The 24532-nt window shown below is 37.6% G+C and overlaps 1 protein-coding gene and 1 long non-coding RNA gene across 3 annotated transcripts in view; one reads left to right on the plus strand and one right to left on the minus strand.

Annotated features, from left to right (window-relative positions):
- Positions 1–16312, plus strand: part of LOC148219685 (uncharacterized) — a 68947-nt gene extending 52635 nt beyond the window's left edge. The window contains exon 4 of the long non-coding RNA XR_015799663.1: positions 14938–16312. This is a non-coding gene — a long non-coding RNA (uncharacterized LOC148219685). The remainder of the gene's footprint in view (positions 1–14937) is intronic.
- The window catches only part of MAN2A1 (mannosidase alpha class 2A member 1), a 108445-nt gene that overhangs the window by 72687 nt on the left and 11226 nt on the right, over positions 1–24532 (minus strand). For both annotated transcript variants that reach the window (XM_014877305.2, XM_014877304.2), the window contains exons 2-5: positions 23106–23366; positions 13518–13662; positions 2426–2597; positions 576–703 (exon numbers count right to left, since the gene is read on the minus strand). In XM_014877305.2, the coding sequence (XP_014732791.2) occupies positions 576–703; positions 2426–2597; positions 13518–13662; positions 23106–23366 (706 nt within the window). The remainder of the gene's footprint in view (positions 1–575; positions 704–2425; positions 2598–13517; positions 13663–23105; positions 23367–24532) is intronic.

Here is a 24532-nt window from a genome sequence, read left to right on the forward strand (position 1 = left end):
CAGTTCAGCCAATGTAACTGCAGCCAGCTATTCCTCAATTCTAACATTACTATGGGTTTAGGCTTTATAACTGCTACTGCTGCTACTACGTATAAATTTCTTTGTATTTTTTTTTAAAACATTACTGAAGCGAAACTAGTGAACACAGAACAGGCAGAATAGTTCCACATAAAAGCAGGATGAATTTTTAAGTAGTTTTAAGAATTTTATCATGATTTTCAAAAGACAGAAAAGGCTATTAAAGACTGTTTAGAACAGACATGGGATCTAAAATTCAGCATGATCTAGTGTTAGTATGTGGTTATGACAACATAATATGCATGTCTTACATTGATCAAGACAAAATGGTGTTGCATAAGATTGTTCAAGTACACTTTGTCCAGGAACTTTTATCTGCTAACAGGAATGGCAAATACCAGACTTGATCCCACAGCTCTTATTCTAAGTGGTCTGATTTAAGGTTTCAGGAAAGCTGAGTAAAAAGAACCTAGGAAGCATCTCTGAAAATTTTTTTAAAGAATTTTCCTATTGACTTCTTGTATTAACATAGTCAAATTTTAGATTAATGTACACACCAAGGTTCTTTTCTAGCCACTGGTGTCCTTCTATCATTTGGTCAATTACAGCAAAATAGTGAGACGAAGCTTCATCAGGCATAACCCATCCTCCTGTTACTATTTCAAATTGTCCATCTTTTATTAACCTGAAAAATACATAAATCATATTCAGAATCTTCCATATGAAAACACACTCTTAAAGTCAATTTCTGTATACTCAACAGGCATTTACCAGCAATGTGATTCCAAAATCTAAATTGTTTGTGCTACTTCCACACTGGACTATACTTCTTCAATCAAACAGGGGAAAATGAACTGTTGAACAGTGCAATATTTAATGCCCTTGTGCAATGAAAACCAGCTCTACTGAATGTACCATATTAGTTTGTTTTTTTTTTAAATGAGGAAGAAGGCTGTTTCCTGCACAGATTACAAAAATAAAATATATGTGCGACAGCACTGAAGGCCAACTGAGCAAGATGTTTAGACACTGCACATTTCAAGCACTGCTAATATCTCCCCATCTTTCATCTAATATTCTTTTTAGAGTTTTAGAGAGCTGATAGATCTTGGAAGTTTATTGTATTTATAAAGGCTTCAGAACATCTCACTCATTAAAATGCCTTCTTGAAACAGGTCATAGGACAACCCAGTTTCTCTATTGTCAGTGATTATAAAGATTCCACTCCCAGCACCAGGTTGTCCCTACAGTTTCAGCACTTACACTGTTCACTAGCATAGAAGTGTTTAATGAATTCAAGAAAAAAACCACAGTGAACTCATCTAAACTGAGGCTCATCACAGATGATACCCATAAGGGTAATGAAAAGCATGCAACAAAAATAATCTCAAGTGCAGCTTCTCCAAGTCTCCTCCAGTCTGAAGTGCAGCTTAACCAATACCTGACTCCTCTGTAGAGAGGACATAGCTCCCTCATGACTATAATTTACTGTTTACTGTGTTCCAAGGGATATTTATAATGTAAAAAACCCCACACAGCTGTGCTATAATACTCACCTACTGCACATAAATTTTTTAATATGTAGGTTTTTTACCTAGATCCCAAGATTTCCAACTTTACCAAACCTTTGCAGCTGTGAAGGTGTCACAGACCTTATGCATACTGCAACACACGCATTTCAAAGAGGGCCTTGAGAAGGAGGCCATCACAAGGATGAGCTAAGAACCATCAGACCCTGTCTTAAAGCCAATAAAAATAAGAAAAACATCCCTGCTTTTTGAAAACTTCAAACTAGATCCATACTGCAAGTTTATCCAAGCAGCCTGCTTCCTTGTCTCAATGCCTAGGCAAACCTTTTACTTCTATATTCCATTTTGACTTGTGATTTTGAAAATTACTAAGACAAGCAAGTGTGTCGAGTATGTACTATTTTACATAAAAGCAGCTGCATGTTTATAAAAATCCTTTGTACTTAAACAAAAAAAGAAACTCACAAATTTTTATTCAAATAAAAATCTCACAAAATTTTCACATGTGTATAACAAGGAAAAAAATGCCATATATAAACAACTAGTATGAAAGATTGTATATATTTTATTGTAAATTCCTTAGTGTGATTTGAAATAAAGATTATAATCGCTACTCCCTTACAATTTGGACATGTTCATAGCTGTACATGGGAACTTTTAGTCAAATTTTTAGGCAACTCAGTAATTTGTCTCCACTTCTCTGAGCAGATTTCTACTTTGTAACTTGGAGAAAACCAACCCAAATCCAAAAAGTCAGAACTGAAGCAGTTGGTTATTCTAGCAATTCTGTATCACAAGTGAAATCTCAAGTTTACAGTGTAGTCTAATAAACAAAGTCTCAAAACAAGATACATGGAAGAAAAGTCCAGTATTCAAACCTTTTAACAGCATCCTTTTTTTGGTTATCTATTCCGTCCCACCATTTTGAGAAGTAAGAAATTTCAGACCATATAAATTTCCTTCGGTTGTCTTCTTGCAGTTTTATAACCATGTTATTTAAAATATGCTGTGTCTGATCTCTGAAGTAATCATCAAAAGTCTTCAGCCAACCTAGGAAAAAGAAAATATTAAATGAAGCCTGCTTAGAGAACTGGCTTCTTAGTCTCTTTAGAGTCCCTTCGTAGTCTCTGAGAGAACTGGCTCCTTCTCACTCTCCAGAAAAAGCTAAGTAAAGACTGTTCTTAAAAAGCTGACCTTTACATGGACCTTTACGTGGACAGCTTGAAGTGCTAAATTTCCAAGGAGCTTCTTTTTACAAACTTTACATGTTTTATTTCCTAAATGTATTAACATATGGAATTATTAGGCTTTTCACTTTCTAGTTTTTCAATGCTCTGTATAGTAGAAAATTTGATCAACAGAATACATGGACTCAAACAATTTTGCTTCAGTGAGATGCAAAGGAAAAAGAAATTTTAACCACATTTTCAGACTTCAGTCTTACATATAATTCTTTAACCTCTTCATAATACCTTGCATGAGAGAGTATATGCATCTTCACAGAACCTGTAACTATACCTGAAAAAATTGTGTGTCTACTTACTATTTACTGTAAATTGTCACATTCCTACTCCAACCAGCTTTTGTCACATGTGCACATTTTAAGATTTTGTGAAAGCTTCCACATGATGTGAAGACTGCACTCCAGAGAAATATTATACTAATAATTCCACTCTGATTTACCAATTCAGTTCTGCAGAGCCACTGCATTCTAATAGTGCCAGTCTGCTTATAAGATACAGGATTATGCTGTTATGGAATGATATTGTATTGTTTCAAGAAAGTTACATAAATGCAGAAACTTCTACTAAAAAATAATTCTTGAGTTCAATTAAGAAAAACTTTATAATTAAATAAAGTCTAACTATTGACTCAGAAAGGATATATTATACTTTATTTTAGGGATATAAAAACTCAAACATTCTTCTTAGGTCGGTGGAGAGCTACTGTTTTTAATTTGCAAAATAAGAAATAAAACTATAACACTCCAGAGGAAAAGTTCTAGGTCATTCTTTTTTTCTTTTACAAATGTTTGGCATCTAGAAGACTCATCACCTTTGAAACAAGTTTCTGTACAGATAGACAAGTGGGATCTAATCTTTCTTAAAGGGGGTAAATGCAGTTTGCCAAGATAGTTAATATGAGGGCTTAGAGAGTAAAATTAAAACATACTTTCTTTAGAGGAATGGAAATAGCTTGATACAAAAAACAGTTGACAGTAAATTATTGCTATGTAATACTTTAAAGACTGAAAAAAAAGTGATGAATAATCTGAATTTGTAATGAAATTTCTTTCTGACCTCTTCCTATTTCAGTATGGGTTGGGGTTTTTTTTAATAGATGCTTCCACTCAAAGAATTGAGATCACATAGCAAATGATTCTTTCTCAATTCTCATTTACTTTTCAACAAATCAAGGGAATATTTTACTGATAATTACATTAAAAATATCCACATGTATTAGACTACCAGTTTATAGCTTTATATCAGAAATTTCTTCTGCAAGAGACAGTATCATCCTAGCACACAACTAAAGGAGGATAAATTAAAACCATTCTATGATTTTCCTGTACAGAAATATGTCATCATAATAAACTATTTAAAAATATTTTCAAATTGCAGCCATAAATGCAAATTTACACTAAATTATTCTTCTGAAGCAGTGAATACACCAGCCTAACTAGAACACCGAGTGAAATGTTAAAGTAGCTGACAAAAGAATACAGTATGATGTAGGAAGAATGGTCATATAAATGAAAGATTGTTTTAACATACTCAGTTTATCAAGCTAAGGAAGATTGTAATATGGTCAACACAATGAACAGAATACACTCCAAAGTCCTAGGAAATTTTTACAGGTATTCATAGATTTAGCCAACAGAAAGCCCTCTGAAATGTAATTACCATACATCTATTTATGAATTGAACAGAATATTCTGCATTGATAAGGGTCTATAATGATCACCTAGTCCAACTGTCTGACCACTTCTGGATTGACCAAAAAAAATGTACTAAATGTTATTAATGTTATTAAAAATGTTATCCAACCCCCTCTGAAACAACCTCCCCAGGAAGCTGCATTGAGCAGTGAGGTCACCCCTCAGCCTCCTTTTCTCCAACCTGGACAAGCCCAGACTGCCCAGCTGCCCCTCACTGACAGCCCTGCCAGCAGCTCCACTGCTCTCCCCTGGCTGTGCCCAGAGTCTTCACATCCTTCCTGAAGAGTGGTGCTCTAAACCCAATGACTTACAGAGACTCATCAATTTTGCATGGAGACATACAAAAAAAAAATTAAAATTTAAAAGAAAAAAAAAAATTAAATTAAAAAATCAAAAGCTAAACTAAGTAATGGATAAATCAATATACAGTTGCTAGCTAGAGTATTATTTCACACCTCAGTCCCAACACAAGAATTTACAACTCAAGATCATTCTTGTGCTTATCTACACGCTAAGAATTTATTCCCAGGCTGAAAGAAAAGTTGAACAGGAAACTTGCAATACAAAGACAGTTTACACATGGAAAAATTGCAATAGTTTAGAGCTGCAATTTCCAAGTCTAAATATGCTATTAACAGCAAATAACACTTTATGGTTTAAATGTACATAAAGTCCTTTGTCAACATAAAAATCACACAATCACCGAGGTTATAAAAGACCTCTGAGATCATCAAGTCCAACTTCTGACTAACCACCACCTTATAAATCAAATGATGACACTGAGTGCCACATGCAGCTTTTCCTTCAACACCTCCAGGGATGGTAACTCCACCATTCCAATGTTTAACAACCCTGCAAACAAGAGAAAAAAATAGTACTGTCTTTCATATTATTATGCTAGGCTTGACTTAATACATATTGAGGACTTTGCCAGATACTTTCATTTTCTGCCAGCCTGTGTGATAACAACAGAGGGTACACACTGCTGAGCTGCTTGCCTTTTGATTCTCTCTCTCATGCTTTTCCTCAAAAGTGTGGAAACTTGCTATCTCCCCCCATTTCTCTGAGATTTATCATCGTTATGCAGCTGTTTATTTCCTTGAATTTTTGGCTCACTGTAATGTAAATTTACTTGACTTGACAGCAAACTCCAAAAATTATGTCTGAATATCAACACAACTCACTGCTCTGCAAAAAATCCTGAAACATTTAATTAGCTGATTTGCCACTATTCCTGTCTACACTTTCAAGTTCAAATTCTTTTCTGAAGCTCTGTCATCTCCTTGCACTAGAGAAGGGCAGTCTTGTGTCTTAGCATGGTTGACACAGATGTAGAGATAAAAGGAAACTTTCAGGACAAAATCAGAACAGGAATTGTCAAATTAGCATTATTCAAAAAGTTACTTTATTAAGCAAAAGCACTTAACAATTTGATCATGACAAGAATCACAAATCTATTTATATCAAATGTATTTAGGTACTGATTATATATACCTGCAAGACCCCTGGGGTGTTTTTTACATTCTCATTTTTTTTGTCTTTTGGTTTAAAATTAACTTGAAATAAAACGAAATCAGCTTTTCAATTGCTTACTTCCACAAGTCACTCTCCAAGGTTTAAGAGGAAATGTGCCTTCAAAAAAAATTTCTTGTTTCTGATGAAGTCTGTTTTAATGAAGAGGCAGATCTCATTAATTTCTGAAATATTATGCCCGTATATACTAAATTAATGCATTTTTGATAGAAGTTTGCATCTCTGATTTACTTTTCAGGAGCTCATAATTCATTTCACTGAGTCTAAAATTCACACATCAGTGACGCTTCTTGCAACACAAGAAACTTGAGTAATTCATTAATTTTATGCCAGTATTAAATAAAACCATTAAGTTTCAGCTAGCACTATACAGCTTTCCAGAAAATAAAAGCATCCTCTTTGCAAATATATTAGTGGAACTTCAGTTCCTGATCTTTAAAATGTACATCCAAGTTAGTAAAGCTTATCAGTAATTTTTAATTTTTTTTTTCCCACACTTATGCTTGATTCTCAAATAACAGGTTCCTGTGAGAAGACAAAGTGACTGTTTTGATAGCTGAGGAAGTAAAAAAAGTATTGTAAATTGCGAGGATGTCTTTGTTCTTAATTACATCCAAGCTGAACATAATGCAACAATAAAACAAAAACAGAAAAAAAACCGTAACAACAAAAATACAAAACAAACAAAAAAGGGACATGTTGCCATAACTTCTTACCTCTAAAAGAAAAGTTATAAAGAACTTAAGCACTGTGTGCATGTGTGTTTAATTGACCATACACAGGTATTGACAATAAGGCAAATACTAGAAATAAATCCAAAAGCTAAGTTTAAACTTACATTTTAGTAAGTATCATTACATTACATGAAAATAATTTGTCATTATCTCCTTTGCAGATTCAGCATTTTTAAAAGTCCCTTATTTTAAAGTAGAGAAAGCATCCTTTTTTAATTCAGAAATTAATACTGCATCATCATTCTATGATGTAAAATACAGAACAAACATACAAATTAATATTTTATGGATGTTTCTGACAAAACGCTTCAGTGCTAATTTCACCAAAAAGTATCTTTTCAATAAAGATGAATGACTCACAGCAAGACTGTGAAATAAAACTTGGAAAACCTGATGGTAAGGCCATCTCATATTAAAAGTAGAAGTTGTATAAGATTATTTTTCATTTTTCTTTTCACATAGTCAAATCAGAGAAAAAGTCCCCTGAAACATTCCTGTGTTAAAGCATTCATTGTGATTCAAAAGAAATCAGATAGATGAGCTTGTTCCTGCAAAATATGTACCAAAATAAAATAATTTAGGTAAAAGATACCCTGAAATTAAAAAAGTATAACAGTGTATTTACTTTTCCAATAGCATATCTTAACTTGTAAAAGATCTCTGCTCAAGGTAAAATAAGAATAATTTGATTTATCAGGCTTAATTTCACAAGCATAACTAAAAACTCAAACGATTGCACATTTCACAAAAAGTAAAATCTGTCATGATCTGTGAGATAGTACCAAAATTGTAATTCGACTTCTTACATTTTATGTCCTTTGCAAAATCTACCTTCGCTTTTGTACATATCTAATCTGCTGCCATCATAGCTAAGATGGAAAGGAAATTTCTACTAATGAGCAGTCAAAAATGTTCTTTCTGCAACAGTCCTGTCAATTTTCAAAGGAACTGCATCTCTTCTGAAAACACAGAAATATTGAGAAATAAGCCAGGAATAAAACTCTAATTTCCCTCATTCAGCATGTCAAGAAAAACTTGTGAGCTGCCCATTTCTTGTATTCTGGTAGGTCAAACAACAGTTTAAGCAATCTGTGTTCCAAACATGTCAGGAAAACTAAGAAGTCACCAGAAAAACATATCCAGACCCAGTGAACAGAAAACATACGTGAAACTCCATGGTGTATTAACAGCATCAAATTTTATGGTCAAGTTTTCTTAACACTGACTTAGGTCTACATAGATTTCCTCCTGAGAAATGGAGACTGTCTTAAATAATAAAAGGTGATTCATGTGAGTAGTAGTAAGGCAAAGTTACCGGTGTTCTACATAATTGATGAAGTGTTAAAAAGTAGCGTTTAGTTCTGACCTATGTGCCCATACACTTGCACGTGGGTGGAGAAGCAAGAGAATAATCTACTTCAGTCACTTTCAATTCCACTTAAGTGCTGCTTATACTAGGTCTGTAACCACCACATTCAGCAAGGAAATACTCTTACTTGGTACACACATATATTAGAAAGCTCACAAGTCTCAATTCTTAAATAGTTTAATGAGAAGTCATTACCAAAATTATTACAGATCAATAGATGCTAGAGGTGTCTTTCCATATCTCCAGTCATATCCAAGCCTTATCTTTCAAGTCCATCTTTGCTGGTTAACAATCTCCTCTCCACATTGCAGCTGCGTCCTCCACTTGAGGCAGCCACAAAAAACCACAACTGAAGCAGGTGAGAGCCAACATAAGGGCTCTGCCAGCACAGCAGGTCATATGCTCTCTCCTTAATCTGCTCCTGACAGGATTGCCACCTACTTGTGACTGCTATAATCTCACACAACAACCAAATTTCTCTACATGGTTTAAGATTAATCTGCACTAGGTGAGTCCTCCCAAAATCAGACATGCTACTAAGGCCCTCAAATCTTTATCAGCTGCCAGAAACTAAAGACAATTGTGCCACTACTGATAGAAAGTCTGAAGGGGGCCCACTCTCAACACTTATTTCTCAAAATGGGTAAGCACATCAGCTACGGCAGAGAAAGCACAAAGACCCCAAGTTTGCAGGTCATGGTTAAATTCACACAGAAGCAGCTAACCCAGATTTAGCATCACAAAGTGTTTCAGAGCACCAGCACATTCAGCCATCCCTCCAAAAAAGAAGGTGGAACCTAAACCCACCACTTTACCCATTGATTGTGTTTCACAGATTCACAGAGTGACTTGGATTGGAAAGGACCATGCAATTTCTACCCCCACAGCATGAGCAGGGACGCCACCTTCTAGACAAGGTTGTTTCGAGGCCTTTTCTTTGCCTTTGAGCTACATACTCTCACTAGCATAACTGGTTAAATGAAAAGTTAAAGAGAAAGTAGCCTCAGATGAGAAAACATAAAATCTAATGGGAATTTAAAGCTTCTGCAGCTAATATAGTTATACCTTTACTGACCCCATTTCTTGGTAAATATCTTTCACATACATTGTTACACTGTTCATTCAAGATGACTTAAGCTTTTTTTTTTTTTCCAGAAGGCATTTCCTTTGCACAATGCTTTTAATTCTCTGTGGGAAAGGAATTAGGTAACCATTAGTTATACAGGAGATTCCAGATGTTACAGATATATTTTCCTTCTTTCAAGTGCCTGTTAATATGCAATTTCATACTGCAAAAAAAATCCACAGGAATGTCATTAAAAAGCAGTATCAAGTAATGAGATTTCTATAAAACCCTTTACAAAAGCAAGCAATAACCAGTCTCACACAATCACCTTTGGTGAAGGAACAGTTTACTTTTACCAGTGTTCTATCTCAGTTTACATCTACTGAATATCAACTGAGACACTTGAACAAGCCAAGAGATATTTAGATTGTATGCAAGAGGAGATACAGATTTCTTCATTTTAGTTGCTGCTGGTGAAAGACAGACATGATTTTATTGTAAAGGCATGAAGAACTTACATACTAAAAACAAAGACTTAGGAACAAAAAACAGACAGCAGCAAGAAAATCAACTCTCAATGGTGAATGACAATAGCATTAAGACTTCAGGCAAGCCCTTGTGAACAACATATTCAGGAAAAAAGTAGCAACAATATGATGGGAGACAGCTCTCATAACTTCACAGAATTTTTCAAACTCTGTTATTGAAGGGACAGTCACAGGGAGGACTTTCTCTCTTTCTTATCAAAGAATAAGTACCTTACTGTAAATCTAATTTATAACTCCCTCCAAGACAAATGTTATAAAGGCTTGTAAAAATCCATCAGTGAAGCTATGCTCACTATGTTTGGAGGAGGACCAGAATAGTGCTTGGAAGGGCAAAATAGAATCAGATTAAACTTCCTTAAATGGAGCACTCAAGTATAAATAGAGGTATCACTCATATGTAAAATTAAGAAATAAACACATGGCTAATATACTTCCTAAGAGGAAATTCCTACTGAAAAAAGGAAATTCCATGATTGATAACACAAGAAGTTAAACAGGAAAAGATATTGGTGAAGCTATCTCTGGTTATAGAGCAGTATTGATACTTTATCTGTCTTACAGGTTTACTAATTTTAGTTACTCACAGACTCCTTTGGAAAGTTTGGGAGGATGGGTGGTTTTGGCTACATTTTTTCAGAGAGATTTTTTGATTGATGTTTTTGGTGGTGTAGGTGTTTTTTTATCTGGGACCCAGTCTTTTATTTAATTTATTATTGCTGGAGGGTGGCTGTTTGGATTTTTTTACTTGTGTGCTTGTGTGGGTTTTGTTGCTTTTTGTTGTTGTTTGGTTGTGCTTTTTAAACAAGAGAACCAAGAATAATGCCAAGGAGAAGGTCTCTGGATCTAGAGAAAAAGTTTATTATTCTCTTACTCTCCAAAAGGTGGTATCATATTTCAGGCATCAGGGCAAATATATAATAAAGTTCAAGGCTGAATAAGCTTAGCAATTTTCATCCGAATTTGGAGACTGAGAAGAGACGTGGCCGTCATCTCAACAATTCCACTATTTTGGGGACCCTTTGTATAGAAGCAACACAGTGCTATTCAGTCTCCTAGTATCAAAAGACATATATCTAAAAATCTGGGGTCTCTGATGAAGTTCTGCATGGCCTTTGCTATTGCTCAGCTGAGCCACCAATAGGCTCCAGACTGTATGGCCTGCTTGGCATACAGTGAGGAGGAATATCATTCTGAGTGACATATGGTAGTCACTACCCAAATAGTCACAGAATAATTTGGATCAAAGAAGGCTCCTAAGAAAATCAATCATTAATCTAGTACCACAGTGTTCACCACTAAACCACGTCCCTAAGTGCCCATACCCACCTGCTTTTTTACAAACACTTGCAGGAATGGCGCTTCTCTGGGCAGCCAATTGCAATGTTCAAGCACCATTTCACGGAAGAAAACTTTCCTAATATCCCATCTAAACCTGCCCTGGGCACAACCTGAGGCAGTTTCCTCTTGCACTGAAACTTGTTACAGCAGAGAAGAGTTAGGAGAAGAGCCCAGTGCCCACCTGGCTATGGCCACGTCTACGGTAGTGTTAGTGATAAAGTCCCTCCTGAGTCTCTTTATCTCCAGGCTAAATGCACTCAGATTCCTCACCTGGCTTGTGCTCCAGAGCCTTCCCCAGCCCTGCTGCCCTTCTCTGGACACACTCCAGCCCCTCCATGGCCTTCCTGGATTGAGGGGCCCAGAGCTGGGCACAGGATGCAGGATGTGGCCTCAGCAGTGCCCAGCACAGGGCACAGGTCACCACCCTGCTCCTGCTGGCCCACTATGGCTGACACAGGCCAGGCGCCCTTGGCCTGTTTGGCCACCTGGGCACAGCTGCCTCATCTTCAGCTGCGTCTGCCAGCACTGTGGGGTTTTCCATTGGGCAACGCCCCAGCCACTCTGACCCCAGCCTGTAACACTGTCTGGGGTTGTTGGGGACCCAAGGTTGTTGGGCCTCATATAGCTGGCATTGGTCCCTATCCAGTTTGTCTGGATTCCCCTGAAAAGCAATAATCTTGATGTGAGAACTGGTTCAGTAAACTCAGAGAACTTAGATTTCTCAGATTCTTCAGAATGAAGGCTCAGTGGGCCATTTTTCATAAATAGAACTGGTGCTACAGGATGAACCAAATTCTATTGAGGTACCCAATGCCAAAGCTTGTCATACACAGAGGGTGTTGCCTGTTGTTGTGGTTTAAGTCTAGCTGGAAATAAAGCCCTTCGCAGCCATTCTGCTTCCCTGACCTGCTCTGGTGAGAAAGAGAAAAAAAAAAAGGGAAATATAGAAGGTGTATAAATAAAATAAAACCAAATTAAATTACTAAAACCTGCAGAAAAAATACCAGTAGAAATTAAATTAAAAATAAACTCAATGCCAGAACAGTGAGCCCCTGCTGAACCTCATGACTTGAACAGACACAGGTGAAGATATCTGCAAATCTCTTCACAGCTTACTTCAGGACATTCACCTGGAACTTCTAAGCCTCATGCTCTTGAGAAGTTACCTCAGCCTACACTGTGCACAGAGTGTTTGTTCAATTCAGGTGAAGATATTCCAGGAGGGCAGATGTGACACCAGGCAACTGGCCTCTAGTGGACTGCAACAGTCCCATACCAGTTAGGATATTATCCTAGCAGTCTCAGCAGAAAAAAAGGGAGACAGGTAAACTCCACACCCCATTCTAGTAGACCCAAGAGAATGAGTAGTTCTGTATATTGCTTTAGGATTGCCCTGATTCATCATGTGCCCATAATGAAGAGTTGCTTCTTTCTAGTGAAGTTTTTAGGAGAACTACAACCAAAGAGGAAATAAATAGACACAGGTTCAAAGACAGTTCAATAGATAGGCTGATCTAGGTTTATACTATGATTATTTGCTCTGAATATTTTTATCATATCCATACTGCATTAATACCTGTCATAACTGGACAAAATAGTAATTCCACATGCCAGTGCTCATTTTCTTTGAAATGCTATATACACGCAAATAAAAGCAATTTATGTTCAAGCTGCCATACTTTCACTCAGATCCACAGTACTTCATACAAAAAATTAAATTTTAGAGAGATATACAATGGTAAAATTTAATATCACTGAAATTGTGTCTTTCTATGACAGAAACCAGTGCCACCAGCCTCACAGGATCAGTGTATATGTACTAGAACCAGAGTGTAGCAGTATAATTCACTTTTTGGTAAATTTTACCAAGAAATCATTCCAAAATAAACAAACATTTGCCCATCTTGTTTATTACACTGTAAACCCACTTGGGTTGAAATGAAATTATGTAGGCATAAGTAGATTTCTGTTTAAATCTAGACTTTTCATTATCCCACTATAGGTTGGAGTTTGCACAAAAAAGTGAAGGAACCGACAAAAACTTCAGATTTGCCATTGTTACATCTTCTAAAAACATATTTCTTTAGCACAGGCTAAGGGTTAAATATCTATGACAATCCAAAAAATCAAAAGAAGAACTGATGGTATTTAATGAAGCAATGTATAAACTGAATGGGTTACCAAAAATTCATGTCACTTTCCAATTTAAACACAGAAGTTTTGCTCCTGTTAATAAATTCAGTAGACATACAGCTTGTATCATAACAGTTGTCATTGGAACTCAATGGCAGTTGAATTATACATCTGTTTAACTGCCTTGCTAGACTTTTATCTAACGTATTAACTGGTATGCTTCAAAAAATCCCAAATCTTAACAGAAATAGCAATGCATTTCCTAATCCAAAAGCCTCTAGACCCTCAAATCAATACAGTTAACGTATTACCTGGATCATTATGTGAGTGAGGCACAACAAAAACTTGAAGAGGTTCACTGTCCCACTCATTTTCATTGTATGTGATATCAAATCCTTGTTTCCAAACGCCACCATCTGGATTATCAAAAGGAAGAATGTCAAAGACATCCAGCATCTAAAAAAGAAAAATTAAAGGAATATAAACCATTAATTTACAGGTTTTATGCTACTAAAAAATAAAGCTGTTTTCACCTAAAATGAATTAGCTTCAGTTCATTACAGAGGGAGAGACGACGTGCCAAATGAACAGAAAGCTGACAAATGAGAGCAAGTTTCAAATCACACTAGGACACCCAAGACACAGCTGCCAGGAAGAGGAGTGTTTGGCAGCTTCTGTTCTGAGGAAACTGACATTGATTAGATAAACAGTAGAATTAAGAGCCTTAAGTCACAAAAATTATGGCAGCTCACAACAGCATTGGGCAGGAGGGTATGAAGAGGATTATACAGAATAAGACAGTACAACAAACAAGTGAATGCAGGAAATGAAGAAAATAAACTGGGAAAGAAGGAATGACAGCATGAGAGAGAGAAAGAGAGAGTCAAACATCAAACTCACAAAAAGGAACTGAAAGAAGTTATCAACAGAAAATGTTGATAACTGTAGCTGGATGCTAAAACAAAACTTCTTGTACATTTCCTGTTGCCCAGCACACTGTACAAGGAAGGACATATTTCATTTGTCAATGCAAATAAAAATGTTACAGATAAATAATGCAAGTCTAGAATTACTGTAACAAGTTGCTATGAAACCTAGCTTCAAAGAGAATCTACTAATATGAGATTCAAGGAATTTATTTTTGTAAGGCTCTGGTTGACTTTTAAGAAAGAAAAGAAGATACAAACATGAATTGACATCAGGCAAGCAATTCCTAGTTTACTCTAGTTTAATAACTAAACTTTAATCAGTTCCAAACCCATGTTAGAATACAATTGCACACCTGACAAATTTTCTACAAAATCCAATTAACGTACACAAAACAAAGGACTCATATAGCAGTCATTCACTACTTCAACACCACAAGAGTTAAACTTTCCCAAGGTTAACGTGCTTTCTGCCCTGCTAGGAAAACTTTAAAAAATGACAGACATCTGAAACAAATATCTGACTAAAGAAATTAAGGCCTTGCAATTGTTAGCTTTGGCCTCCACCCAACTGATCTCTCATTTTTCCTCATCAACAGAGCATGGGGAGAAATATAAAATATTATGGGTACAGATAAAAACAGGGAAGTCACTTAACAATTTTTATCACAGAAAAAACAGACTTGACTTTGGGAACAGTAAATTAATCTATTGCCAATTAAAATAGAGTTGGATAGTGAGAGATCAGTCTATAATGTTTCCTCTCTCTCATTCTTTCCTTCTCACATTTGTTTGCCTGCTCCAGCATGGGAGCCACAGGCCACAGCATATCAGGAACTCCTCCTCCAGTGTGGATCCCCCACAGGCTCCAGTTCCTGAAAATATCTACTTACTCTGGCATGAGGTCCTTGCTCCACACTGTGGTGTTGGTCTTCCCAACCTGCTCCAGTGACTAGAATGCCTTCTCTGATTCCTTCATCAAGAACCATGGTGGTCACAGGATGGTCTGTCCCCATTTTTCAGCCTTATACCACATTGACAGGCAGCATTTTACCCTCTCCTAAAGCCATTCTGCTGAAGGTGCTGACATGCTTTGCTGATGGAGGCTGCACCGTGTGGTGGGTCTGGAGCCGTGTCTGGCACAGGGCAGGAGTGGCCTCTCCTCACAGATACTTGAGACCCTCACTCCAACACCTGGACACCTACATCCACAGCATTCCACCCTCACCTCTCTGAAACACTTACTTAAGAACAGTCAATGAACTATATATTCATCACATATTCTTCATAAACTTCCCTTATATTTACAAAAAGATCCCAACATTTCCAATGCTAAAATCAAAGTGACATAAAAGTCCTGAGAAAGTGGAAATTTTTACACACACCCACATACAAGGTAAATCTCTACTCCTTGTCCTTGCACCTCATAAGAACAACAAAAGAATCCCCACAGCAGTTATTTCACTCTGGCAATGTTCAGTCCAAGATTTGGCCATCACCACTCCCTATCTCTTAATCCTCAAGATCCAGATTTTGGTGCTTAAAGGAAGAGCAGTGTGTTGGCCTTGTATGGATAGGAATCTGACAGCCAGAAGAGGTCAATCCATCACACGCCTTTAGTTCAAGGTATGAAGGAAATTTAAATAATGTAAAAAGGGAATACAACACAGTAATCCTACATCTAAAAGAGCCTCAGCTGAGCTGCAACATGCACTAGATGTCTACAACCTGTGAGAGAATCCATGCACACCAGACATCTATGGCCTGTATGAGAAGATCTTGTCACATCACTGCTCCCCCAGGATTGCTTCAATCTTTGGACAATATTGATTAGTAGAAAACACAGGTGCAATACATGAAGATCTGCTCATTCTGTACTGTCAGCTTGAAGGGCCCAAATAAGGTTTATGCTGAAGTTGGCAAGTCTAATAGTATATATTATAAGTACGTTATTAGGCTAATTTATATATTATATAATGAATAAATAAGAATAAATAATATATATTATATAGATAATATAGGTAATATTTTATTATAACCTATTTTCTAAATACAGTATTTCCTAAAATCTGATGTCAAAGAACTGTATTTTTTCTCTGCGATACAATGTTCTGAAGAAAATGTAAGTGCATACTTTGTAAATTTGCCAGTTAACAATGAATGACCTTAATATTGATAAACTCTTTGGACATTTAAATGATGAAAATATTATTTGATTAAAAAGTAGTAATTCATGGAATTTCAGCCACTCCTATGAGTTTTTTATGGATGGAGTCTGAATTTAACAAGCAACTTTCTGCACTCTTCAAGATACTAATCTTTACAGTCCTAACATTCATAATTTCTTCCCTGACATCTACAACTTTACAGCTATTTCAAACCAAGCTGATATGACTATGAGCTCAAGACACAGAAACTGCAGTTCAGGAAATAGGTCTTGGAATCCTTATCAACAGTTATCTGAAAAAACTGCTTTGATTACCTGACCCATCATCTAGAGACATTTGCTGCCTTGCAAAGACCTGAATCCTGGATATCGTAGAGGAACTGTGAAGCTTGTCCAACTCAATGGCTACTATCCCTTGTTGTACTTCCATGTGATACTGCCAGAGGCAACACAGACTGCATCAAAAGTAACTGCAGAATTCTGTAGGTAATCCAGGTCACAGTTGTTGTCCTCTTCTATTCACCAGTGAGGGGGGTAAGAGTGTGAGAGGAGGACCCTGCTCGTATAGAGCAATAATTGCCCTCAGATTTGGTGTTTGGGGTTCTCTGACCCTGTTTTCAGATGTGTCTGCCTGGGAGAGATAAGATCCAACTAAAGGCAGCAGAGGTACCTTTGCCAGGAAGACTGCTGAACTATTAAGGACAGCTTCTGGCGAAAGGAGGTGGAGAGAATCAACAGCAGCCCTGTGAGGGAATAGTGGTCAGGAATGATGTCACGTGGAAGGATTTTTAAAAATACATAAGAAATCAATAAAACAGGGTCATCTCCAACATTTGTAGATAAGCAAGGAAGTACCTAAAAGGCACAATCGTGCAGAAATCCCCAAAATCCTTCCTCGGAAATCAGTATGCTAGGGTGCCTCTCTGAAGGCTTCCTGGCCTGTATCAGAGACGATGTGGCACCTCAAATCCTGCATCCAGCTTTTGGGCCTCTCACTGCAAGAAGGACATTGAGGTGTTGGAGTGTGTCTGGAGAAGGGAACAGAGTTGGAAAAGGGTCTGGAGCACAAATCCAATGAGGAGCACCTGAGGGAGGTAGGGGTGCTCACCCTAGAGAAAAGGAGGCTCGGGGGGGCCTTATTGCTCTCTCCAGCTCCTCGACAGGAGGGTGCAGCAGGTGGGGGTCAGGCTTTTCTCACAGGTAACAAACAACAGGACAAAAAGAAACAGCCTCAAGATGTACCAATGGGACATTTAGATTGGAGAAAAATTCTTCAGGGAAAGAGTGGTAGAGCATTGGCACAAGCTTCCCACAGAAAGGATGGAATCACCATCCCAGGAAGCGTACAGAAAAGCAAGTGGATACGGAGCTTAGGGACATGGTTTAGTGATGAACACAGCACTGCCACATTAAAAATCACACCTAATTTTCTTAGATTCAATGGATAGGAATCCAACAGAGAACTTATGGGCAAGAACTAAAAAGCAGATCAGTACGGGTGACAGTGCAGTGGATGCCTGCAACAGGCCGTCTGATCAGCAATAACAAGTGGAGGAGGCTCTCCACAGGCCTTTGCAGGGCCTGGTCCTCATGGGGAATTTCAACAATCCTATTGTGTGCTCAAGGTAGAGCACAGGTAGGAGTAAGTCATCCAGAAGATTTCTGGAGCACAGCAGTGGCATATTCCTAATCCAAGGCACGAAGAGGCAGTGAGGAGAGGGGCTCTGCTGGACCTCTCACTTGCCATCAGTGAGGGACTCACGGGGGCTGTGAAGCTCAATGGCAGCACGGGCTGCAGTGACCATAACACCATAACACTGCAGAATTCAGGACCCTGAGAGAAGGAAGGCAGACAAAATACAAGATCACATCCATGGACTTCAGAAGCACAGGCTCTGGACACTTTGCTGGCAATATCCCACAGCATAAGGGCCTGGGGTGGAAAAGGGGCCCAAGAAAACCGGTTAATGCCTCCTCTGGTAATAAGTGTCATCCCCTCCAAACTGAAGAGAAGTCCATCCCAACAAGTAAGAATTCAGGCAAAAATGTCAGGAGGCCTACATGAATGAACAAGGAGTTCCAGGCAAAACTCAGACACAGAAGAGAAGCCTACAGAGGGTGAAGACAGAGACAGGTAACAGGGGAATGTGGTGGATTGACCCTAGCTGGATCTCACCAATGCCTTCTGTCAGTCTCCTCTGCAAGTGGGCAGGGGAGACAAAATATAATGAAAGGCTCACGACTCAAGATAAGGGCAAGGAGAGATCACTCACTGATTATCACCATGGGAAAACCAGACTTGACTTAGGGAAATTAGTTGAATTTATTACTAATCAAAAGCAGAGTATGATAATGAGAAGTAAAACAAATCTTAAAAACACTTTCCCTCCCCCAGCCTTCTCTGCTTCCTAAGATTAACTTTATTATCCATTCTCTATTTCTCCTCAGTGGCACAGGGAGATGGGGCAAGTTCATCACATGTTGTTTCTCCATCCACTTCCTCCACAGGGAGGAGTCCTTCTCCTGCTGGAATTCCTCCCATGGGAAACAGTTCCCCATCAATTTCTCCTTCCTGAGTCCTTCCCATGGGCTATGGTTCTTCATGAACTGGTCCAGCACAGGGTGCAGTACTTCAGGAGCAGCCTGCTCCAGCCTGGGCTCCCCCAGAGTCACAAGTCCTTCCAGGAATCCCGCTCCAGTGCGGGCCCTGTCTCCACAGGGCCCCAGGTCCTGCCAGCAGCCTGTTCCAGCATGGGCTTCCCATGGCATCACAGCCTTCCTTGGGCATCCCCTTGCTCCAGTCGGGGTCCTCCACAGGCTGCAGGTGGATCTCTGCATCCCTATGGATCTCCATGGGCTGCAGGGGCTTCACCATGGTCTGTACCAGAGGCTGCAGGGGAATCCCAGCTCTGGCAGCTGGAGCACATCCTGCCCCTCCTTCTCCACTGACCCCGGTATCCTAAAGGAAGGCCAGGATCTACTGCAGAATGAGGGAGGGGACCTGGTGCACAGGACATGGTAAAAGCTGAGGTACTGAATGCCTTCTTTGCATCAGTCCTTACTTGCAAGTTCAGCCTTCAGGAATCAAGGGAAGAGAATTGGTCTCAGGAAGATGTCCTTGAAACAGGGCCAGCTCAGGGAACACCTAAACCAATTGGATATATCTAAGCCCATGGGCCCTGGTGAGATGCACCCATGAGTGCTGGATGTTGTCACTGCAAGGCTAAGCTTAAAAAGCTCTGAATGATCATGGTGACTGGGAGAAGTGCCCAAAGACTGGAGGGAAGCAATGTCTTCAAGAATGGCAAGAAGGAGCACCCAGGAAGCTAAAGGTAGAGAGTGCAGGGAAAGTAGAGCCAGTCTCTTTCAGTAGTGCCCAGAGACAGGATCAGAGGTGATGGGTACACACTGGAGGCTCCTCCTGAATATCAGGAAAAGCTGTTTCCCTGGGAGGGTGGCTGAGCACTGGCACAGGTTGCTCAGTCAGGCTGTGCAATCACTATCCTTGGAGATACTGAAAAGTCACCTGGACATGATCCTGGACACCTGACTCTGGGTGGCCCTGCAACCTCAACCATTCAGTTAATTAGAAGCAGTTTTTTAAAAAGACAAGAAAAAAATTTAAAACTTCCACTATAATCAGCTAAAGTCAGATGAGGCTAAAATTCCTACAATTATGGAAAGACAGAAGTTAAATCTTTTTTTTCTCTTTCATACAACACCATCCTCAGTAGGAATTGTGCAAAGGATTAATTACAAATTGCATCATCACTCAACAAGTTACATGACTGCAAGTGAAGAAAAAATGCTAAGCCAGTCACTAAAAGGCAAAAGAGATTAAAGAAAGTATTTCATGGAGATATTTTTGATTCACATCTAAGTATAAAATACTGATATAGTAAGAAAGGACTTTGTAAAAACAGTAGATAGAGAAGAAATTAAAAAAGGATGCTGCTTGTCTTCATTATGGCTTGTTCAGTACAGAGCCATGTTGCTACAAGCTTTTTATTAAAACATTGGGAAGGTTATCAGTTGTCTTTTTTCCATATTGGCTTATTAAAGAATAAGTACTGAAGAACTCGAACTGCTGAAATTATATAAATTTCATGAAAATATCCTAAATTGTGAATACTAAACTACTGCTCAGAAGAAATAAAAGCATCTATTGCACCTCTTCAAGCCACCTTTTCAAAGAGTGATTCATGTCTCATTTTCAAAAAAAGCAGCATTACTAAGCCTAATGTTAGACGATTCAGTAGTTGAAATGGACAAGACACCTCAGTGTATTATTTGAAAGACCTTCCAGTTCAGCATGATATTGAGAATTCCATCTTCTCCAAGCACAAATGCCAGATACTTCGTGAACTACTAAACTGAAAAAGCATCAGGTCATATCCATATTTAATCCAGTCATCTTCTTTTTGTGGGTTTATTACCTGTTTCAATTATTCATCTTTTGGGAAAAAAACACACATTAGTCTTTTACTTGACTTAAATTATAGCCTTACCTTCAGTTTGCAGCTCTGCTAGAGCTTTCTACCTACTTACAAACAACACAAATAGCAAGTAAACTATTTCTTGATTTATAGTTCCTCCATTAAAAAATCCTTCAGCTGTCCCATCTGAGAATCTTCTGGTCTTATGTTGTTACCAACTTGTTTTTTCTGTTTTATGAAATCACAGGTCTTTGAGTAGCAAATCCAGCAATATTTCTCACTGTATCATTACAAGGTTTTATAATCCATATTTGAATACCTTCTTATTCTGGTTTCTCCATTCTGGGAGACTGCAATCAACTTCCATGATTTATTCAAAAGAAGATTTATTTTATTTTTTTATTTCCCATGATTTACTCAAAGTGAAGACCATTTTCCCTTCATTTTGTAAAGTTTTTTTAATGCAAATACCTAATCTCACTTATATTAGCTCCTACTACTTTCTAGTCTCTCATATACCCACCTGAGAGACAAACATGGGAAAAGTAATGTAAAAATCTGCGGGTTTAAGTTAGTGTTTACAATCAGCAGCAATTAACACACATTTCTTTCAAAAAGTGCTCAAAAATTATTGAAAATGTCTCAAATAAATTAACTGAGAATGCAGAATACATCAGGGTTGATAAAGTATTAAACAGTAGAACTCTTTTTAGTTTTACTATTTAGATCAGCTCCTTAACATGATGCCAAAGTCAAGGTCTTTGATTCCATAACTGAAATGCAGTTCAGACTCACAGGACGGGAAACTAACTGTATACAAAAGCAATATTATAGTGACTTAATGATGGCAGTGAATAACCTGCTGAGCGGAGGGTGCAATGTAATGACAGAGAACATTAAAGCCCTCCCTCCCTGCACAAAGAAGAAAGGAAAGTGTGTGTCGGGGAACATGTATTCCTTATGTACATGCAAATGTACTTAAAAGTACAGAAAATTATCCAAAAGCAGTTTTGCTACAACAGCTTCCCATCAGGTAGGTAGTAGGTGCATTGAGTGATAGGAGGTGTATGTTCTCGTATTCTGCAAGTGTGAAGCAAAAAAACAGAGTAGTTTTAGAAAATATGTTTTACCTTCCATTCATAACAGGTTAACATGGCCAAGAATTTAAGACAACATATTTTATCTCAAAATTCATTTACTAGAACTTATTTTTAATGCACATAAGTACATCATCCAACATGGTAACAGGCTGTGCAATAAATAACCTGTTAATAATCCACCAACTCGAAAGCCAGTAACCACAGGTCCAGATATTTCACTTCCCTGCACAGAAGTCTTAATGCATATCAGACACAATAAGAAGTGTTCAGATATTGCCTTTAAAAATTCTATTTTCTCTATAAAGGACATTAAGGTAGTGCCTATCCCTGAAGAGTTTAAAGGCATTAAGCATGATACATCAGAGATTACAATTGTTCTAATATGTGCATTTAATTGTCTGAAGTCCACTGTCTTTCTCCTGCAAGAGAAATACTTTAAATTCTAAAATGAGACAGCTGGACTTCAAAATTTAATCTTTGCTTTAGAGTACTATGAATATTTATAGTACTCCCACAAGACTCACAAAAACAGTACAGATCACAAACTTCACAGAGTATTCTCAGTGCTCCTGAATCACTCCATTAAAATTGAATATATAAGAGTCCATGAACTCACAAGCATCACCAGAAAGCAAAATAAATTCAACCTGAAGTGTTTGACTTTAAAACTTCAACCTCCCCAGTTCAAGCCAACCAGTCAACATGGTATATGTTCCTCCTTTCTGATCAAAGTGCCTATACAAACTGAAGACACACACAGGAATGCTGAAATACAGAAATTACATTCAAAAGGGAACACAGGGCCCAAATTTTTTTGAAATTACTAATTCTTCAACATTCTTTATCTCCCCACCAAACTTCATCTACGCATGTGTCCCTAAAAGTAAAATCTATTTAAACCAAGACTATGCATAATTTCCAGTTTATTTTTCAGAGGATTTAGAAGAGCTGGGGGAACTCAAAGAGACTCTCAAATAAATTGTTTCCAAAGAACTGATCGGACAATAATCACAATGGGTTGCTTATTTTTAAAAAAACTTTTAAGTTTTTTCAAATGCTGGCTTTTCATAATAATTTTTCAGTTTCCAGAGAACTTTTCAAAAAGATGTAAAGGAACAGTTTCATAACTTCTGTTAAATATAGCAGTCACTTCAACAATTCTGTTATGTTTTGGTACCAAGCTTTTAGCAGCCACTTGACATTTGCAGAATTAAACACATAGTGACAGCTAAAACTCCAGCAGAATCAGAGAGAAAGGCATACTGCTTACCTGTACACCTGAACTGTGACTTCCACTTTTCAAAGCAAACAAACAATCCTCAGAATCAACTGCAAGCAAAACTGAAGCAGAAGGGAAGAGCTCAGAAACAGATCCTTGACTGAAGTTTATAGCCTCTGGATTTTTTTGTCCATCCTTTACTGATTCACTCAGATTGATCACAGAATCACGTATGTTTGAAATAATCTCATTATTTTCTGCCAACAGGCGTTCTAAATGATCTATTTTTTCTTGCAATATTGAAAGCTGGCCCTGGGGGAGAAGAAAAAAAAAAGTAAAGTTTAATTATTTCTCAGAAAAATTAATAACAGACCCAAAAAAGCCACAACAACAATAGAAACAATTTCATAATGGTATATGATCACACATAAAGTTCAAATATATCTTTATTTTATATTTCACATAAAGACAAACTAATTAGCAACTGACCGAACACACAGAACTTCTTCTTTTCAATAGAAAATAGCAAAAGATATATTTTTTCCTCCATGAACTTGAATTCACAGCATAAGATTTAATCAGTGATACAAAGATACTCTTTAAAGTCTCACAGTGTCAAGTAGCAATTATATCTAATTCAACTTCTTTCATATCTTTCATTGCCAAAAATCTGATCTTTTTATTCATCAGAACATCAAACAGAAAGTGATTTTTTACAAGTCAGTTACATCATGATGGGATTAAGAGAATATTGTAAACATTTCCGGTTTTTCTGTATGTAAAATATTTTTTAAAATACCACTTTTCTGATTTTCAACAAAAGTTGGAGAGAAATTAGCAAAAGAACTTCATGGGGGTAAGAGGTCCCTTAACAACCTGATCACAGGAATAATCTGTATAATTGGACCATTACAATCATCAAGAAAATCCTGTAAAAGAGAGATCAAGCTAATGGCATTTTCAGTCAGAATGGCATCTCCAATTGCCAAACAACAGGATTTTGTAGATATTCTAGAGAGCTCCACAAGAGGAAGGCTGCAGAACAACACCAGTGTGAACTGAAAGAAGTCAACACATCTTCCAGGGCAGCTTGGAAGGAAGAGACAGATCCCACCATGCAATTTAATAGCATCTAATCACTGTATTGTTGGAATGCAGGAGGGAGCACAGACAAACAAGACACCTGAAAACACTACCACCCTCTCATGTGCTAGCCATTCTTTCCAAATTACCAGGAATTAATGTGCTAGCTCCTACAGATTCAAAAAGGCCAGATTATTTAATATGATTTTAGGGATATTTCATTGTTAATAGTAACTTCTTAATTTCCTCAGAATGACTTTAATGTAACGAGAACAACAAGAGAACAAAACCCCCAGACACTTTCCATTATTAAAGTTGAATTCAGACCCCAAAATATACAACGTATGATTAGATATTTTAGCAAACAGCTGTCATAACAGCAAAATCTGCTGCAG

This window comes from Sturnus vulgaris, chromosome Z, assembly GCF_052056855.1.
Source record: "Sturnus vulgaris isolate bStuVul1 chromosome Z, bStuVul1.hap1, whole genome shotgun sequence".
Taxonomy (NCBI): domain Eukaryota; kingdom Metazoa; phylum Chordata; class Aves; order Passeriformes; family Sturnidae; genus Sturnus; species Sturnus vulgaris.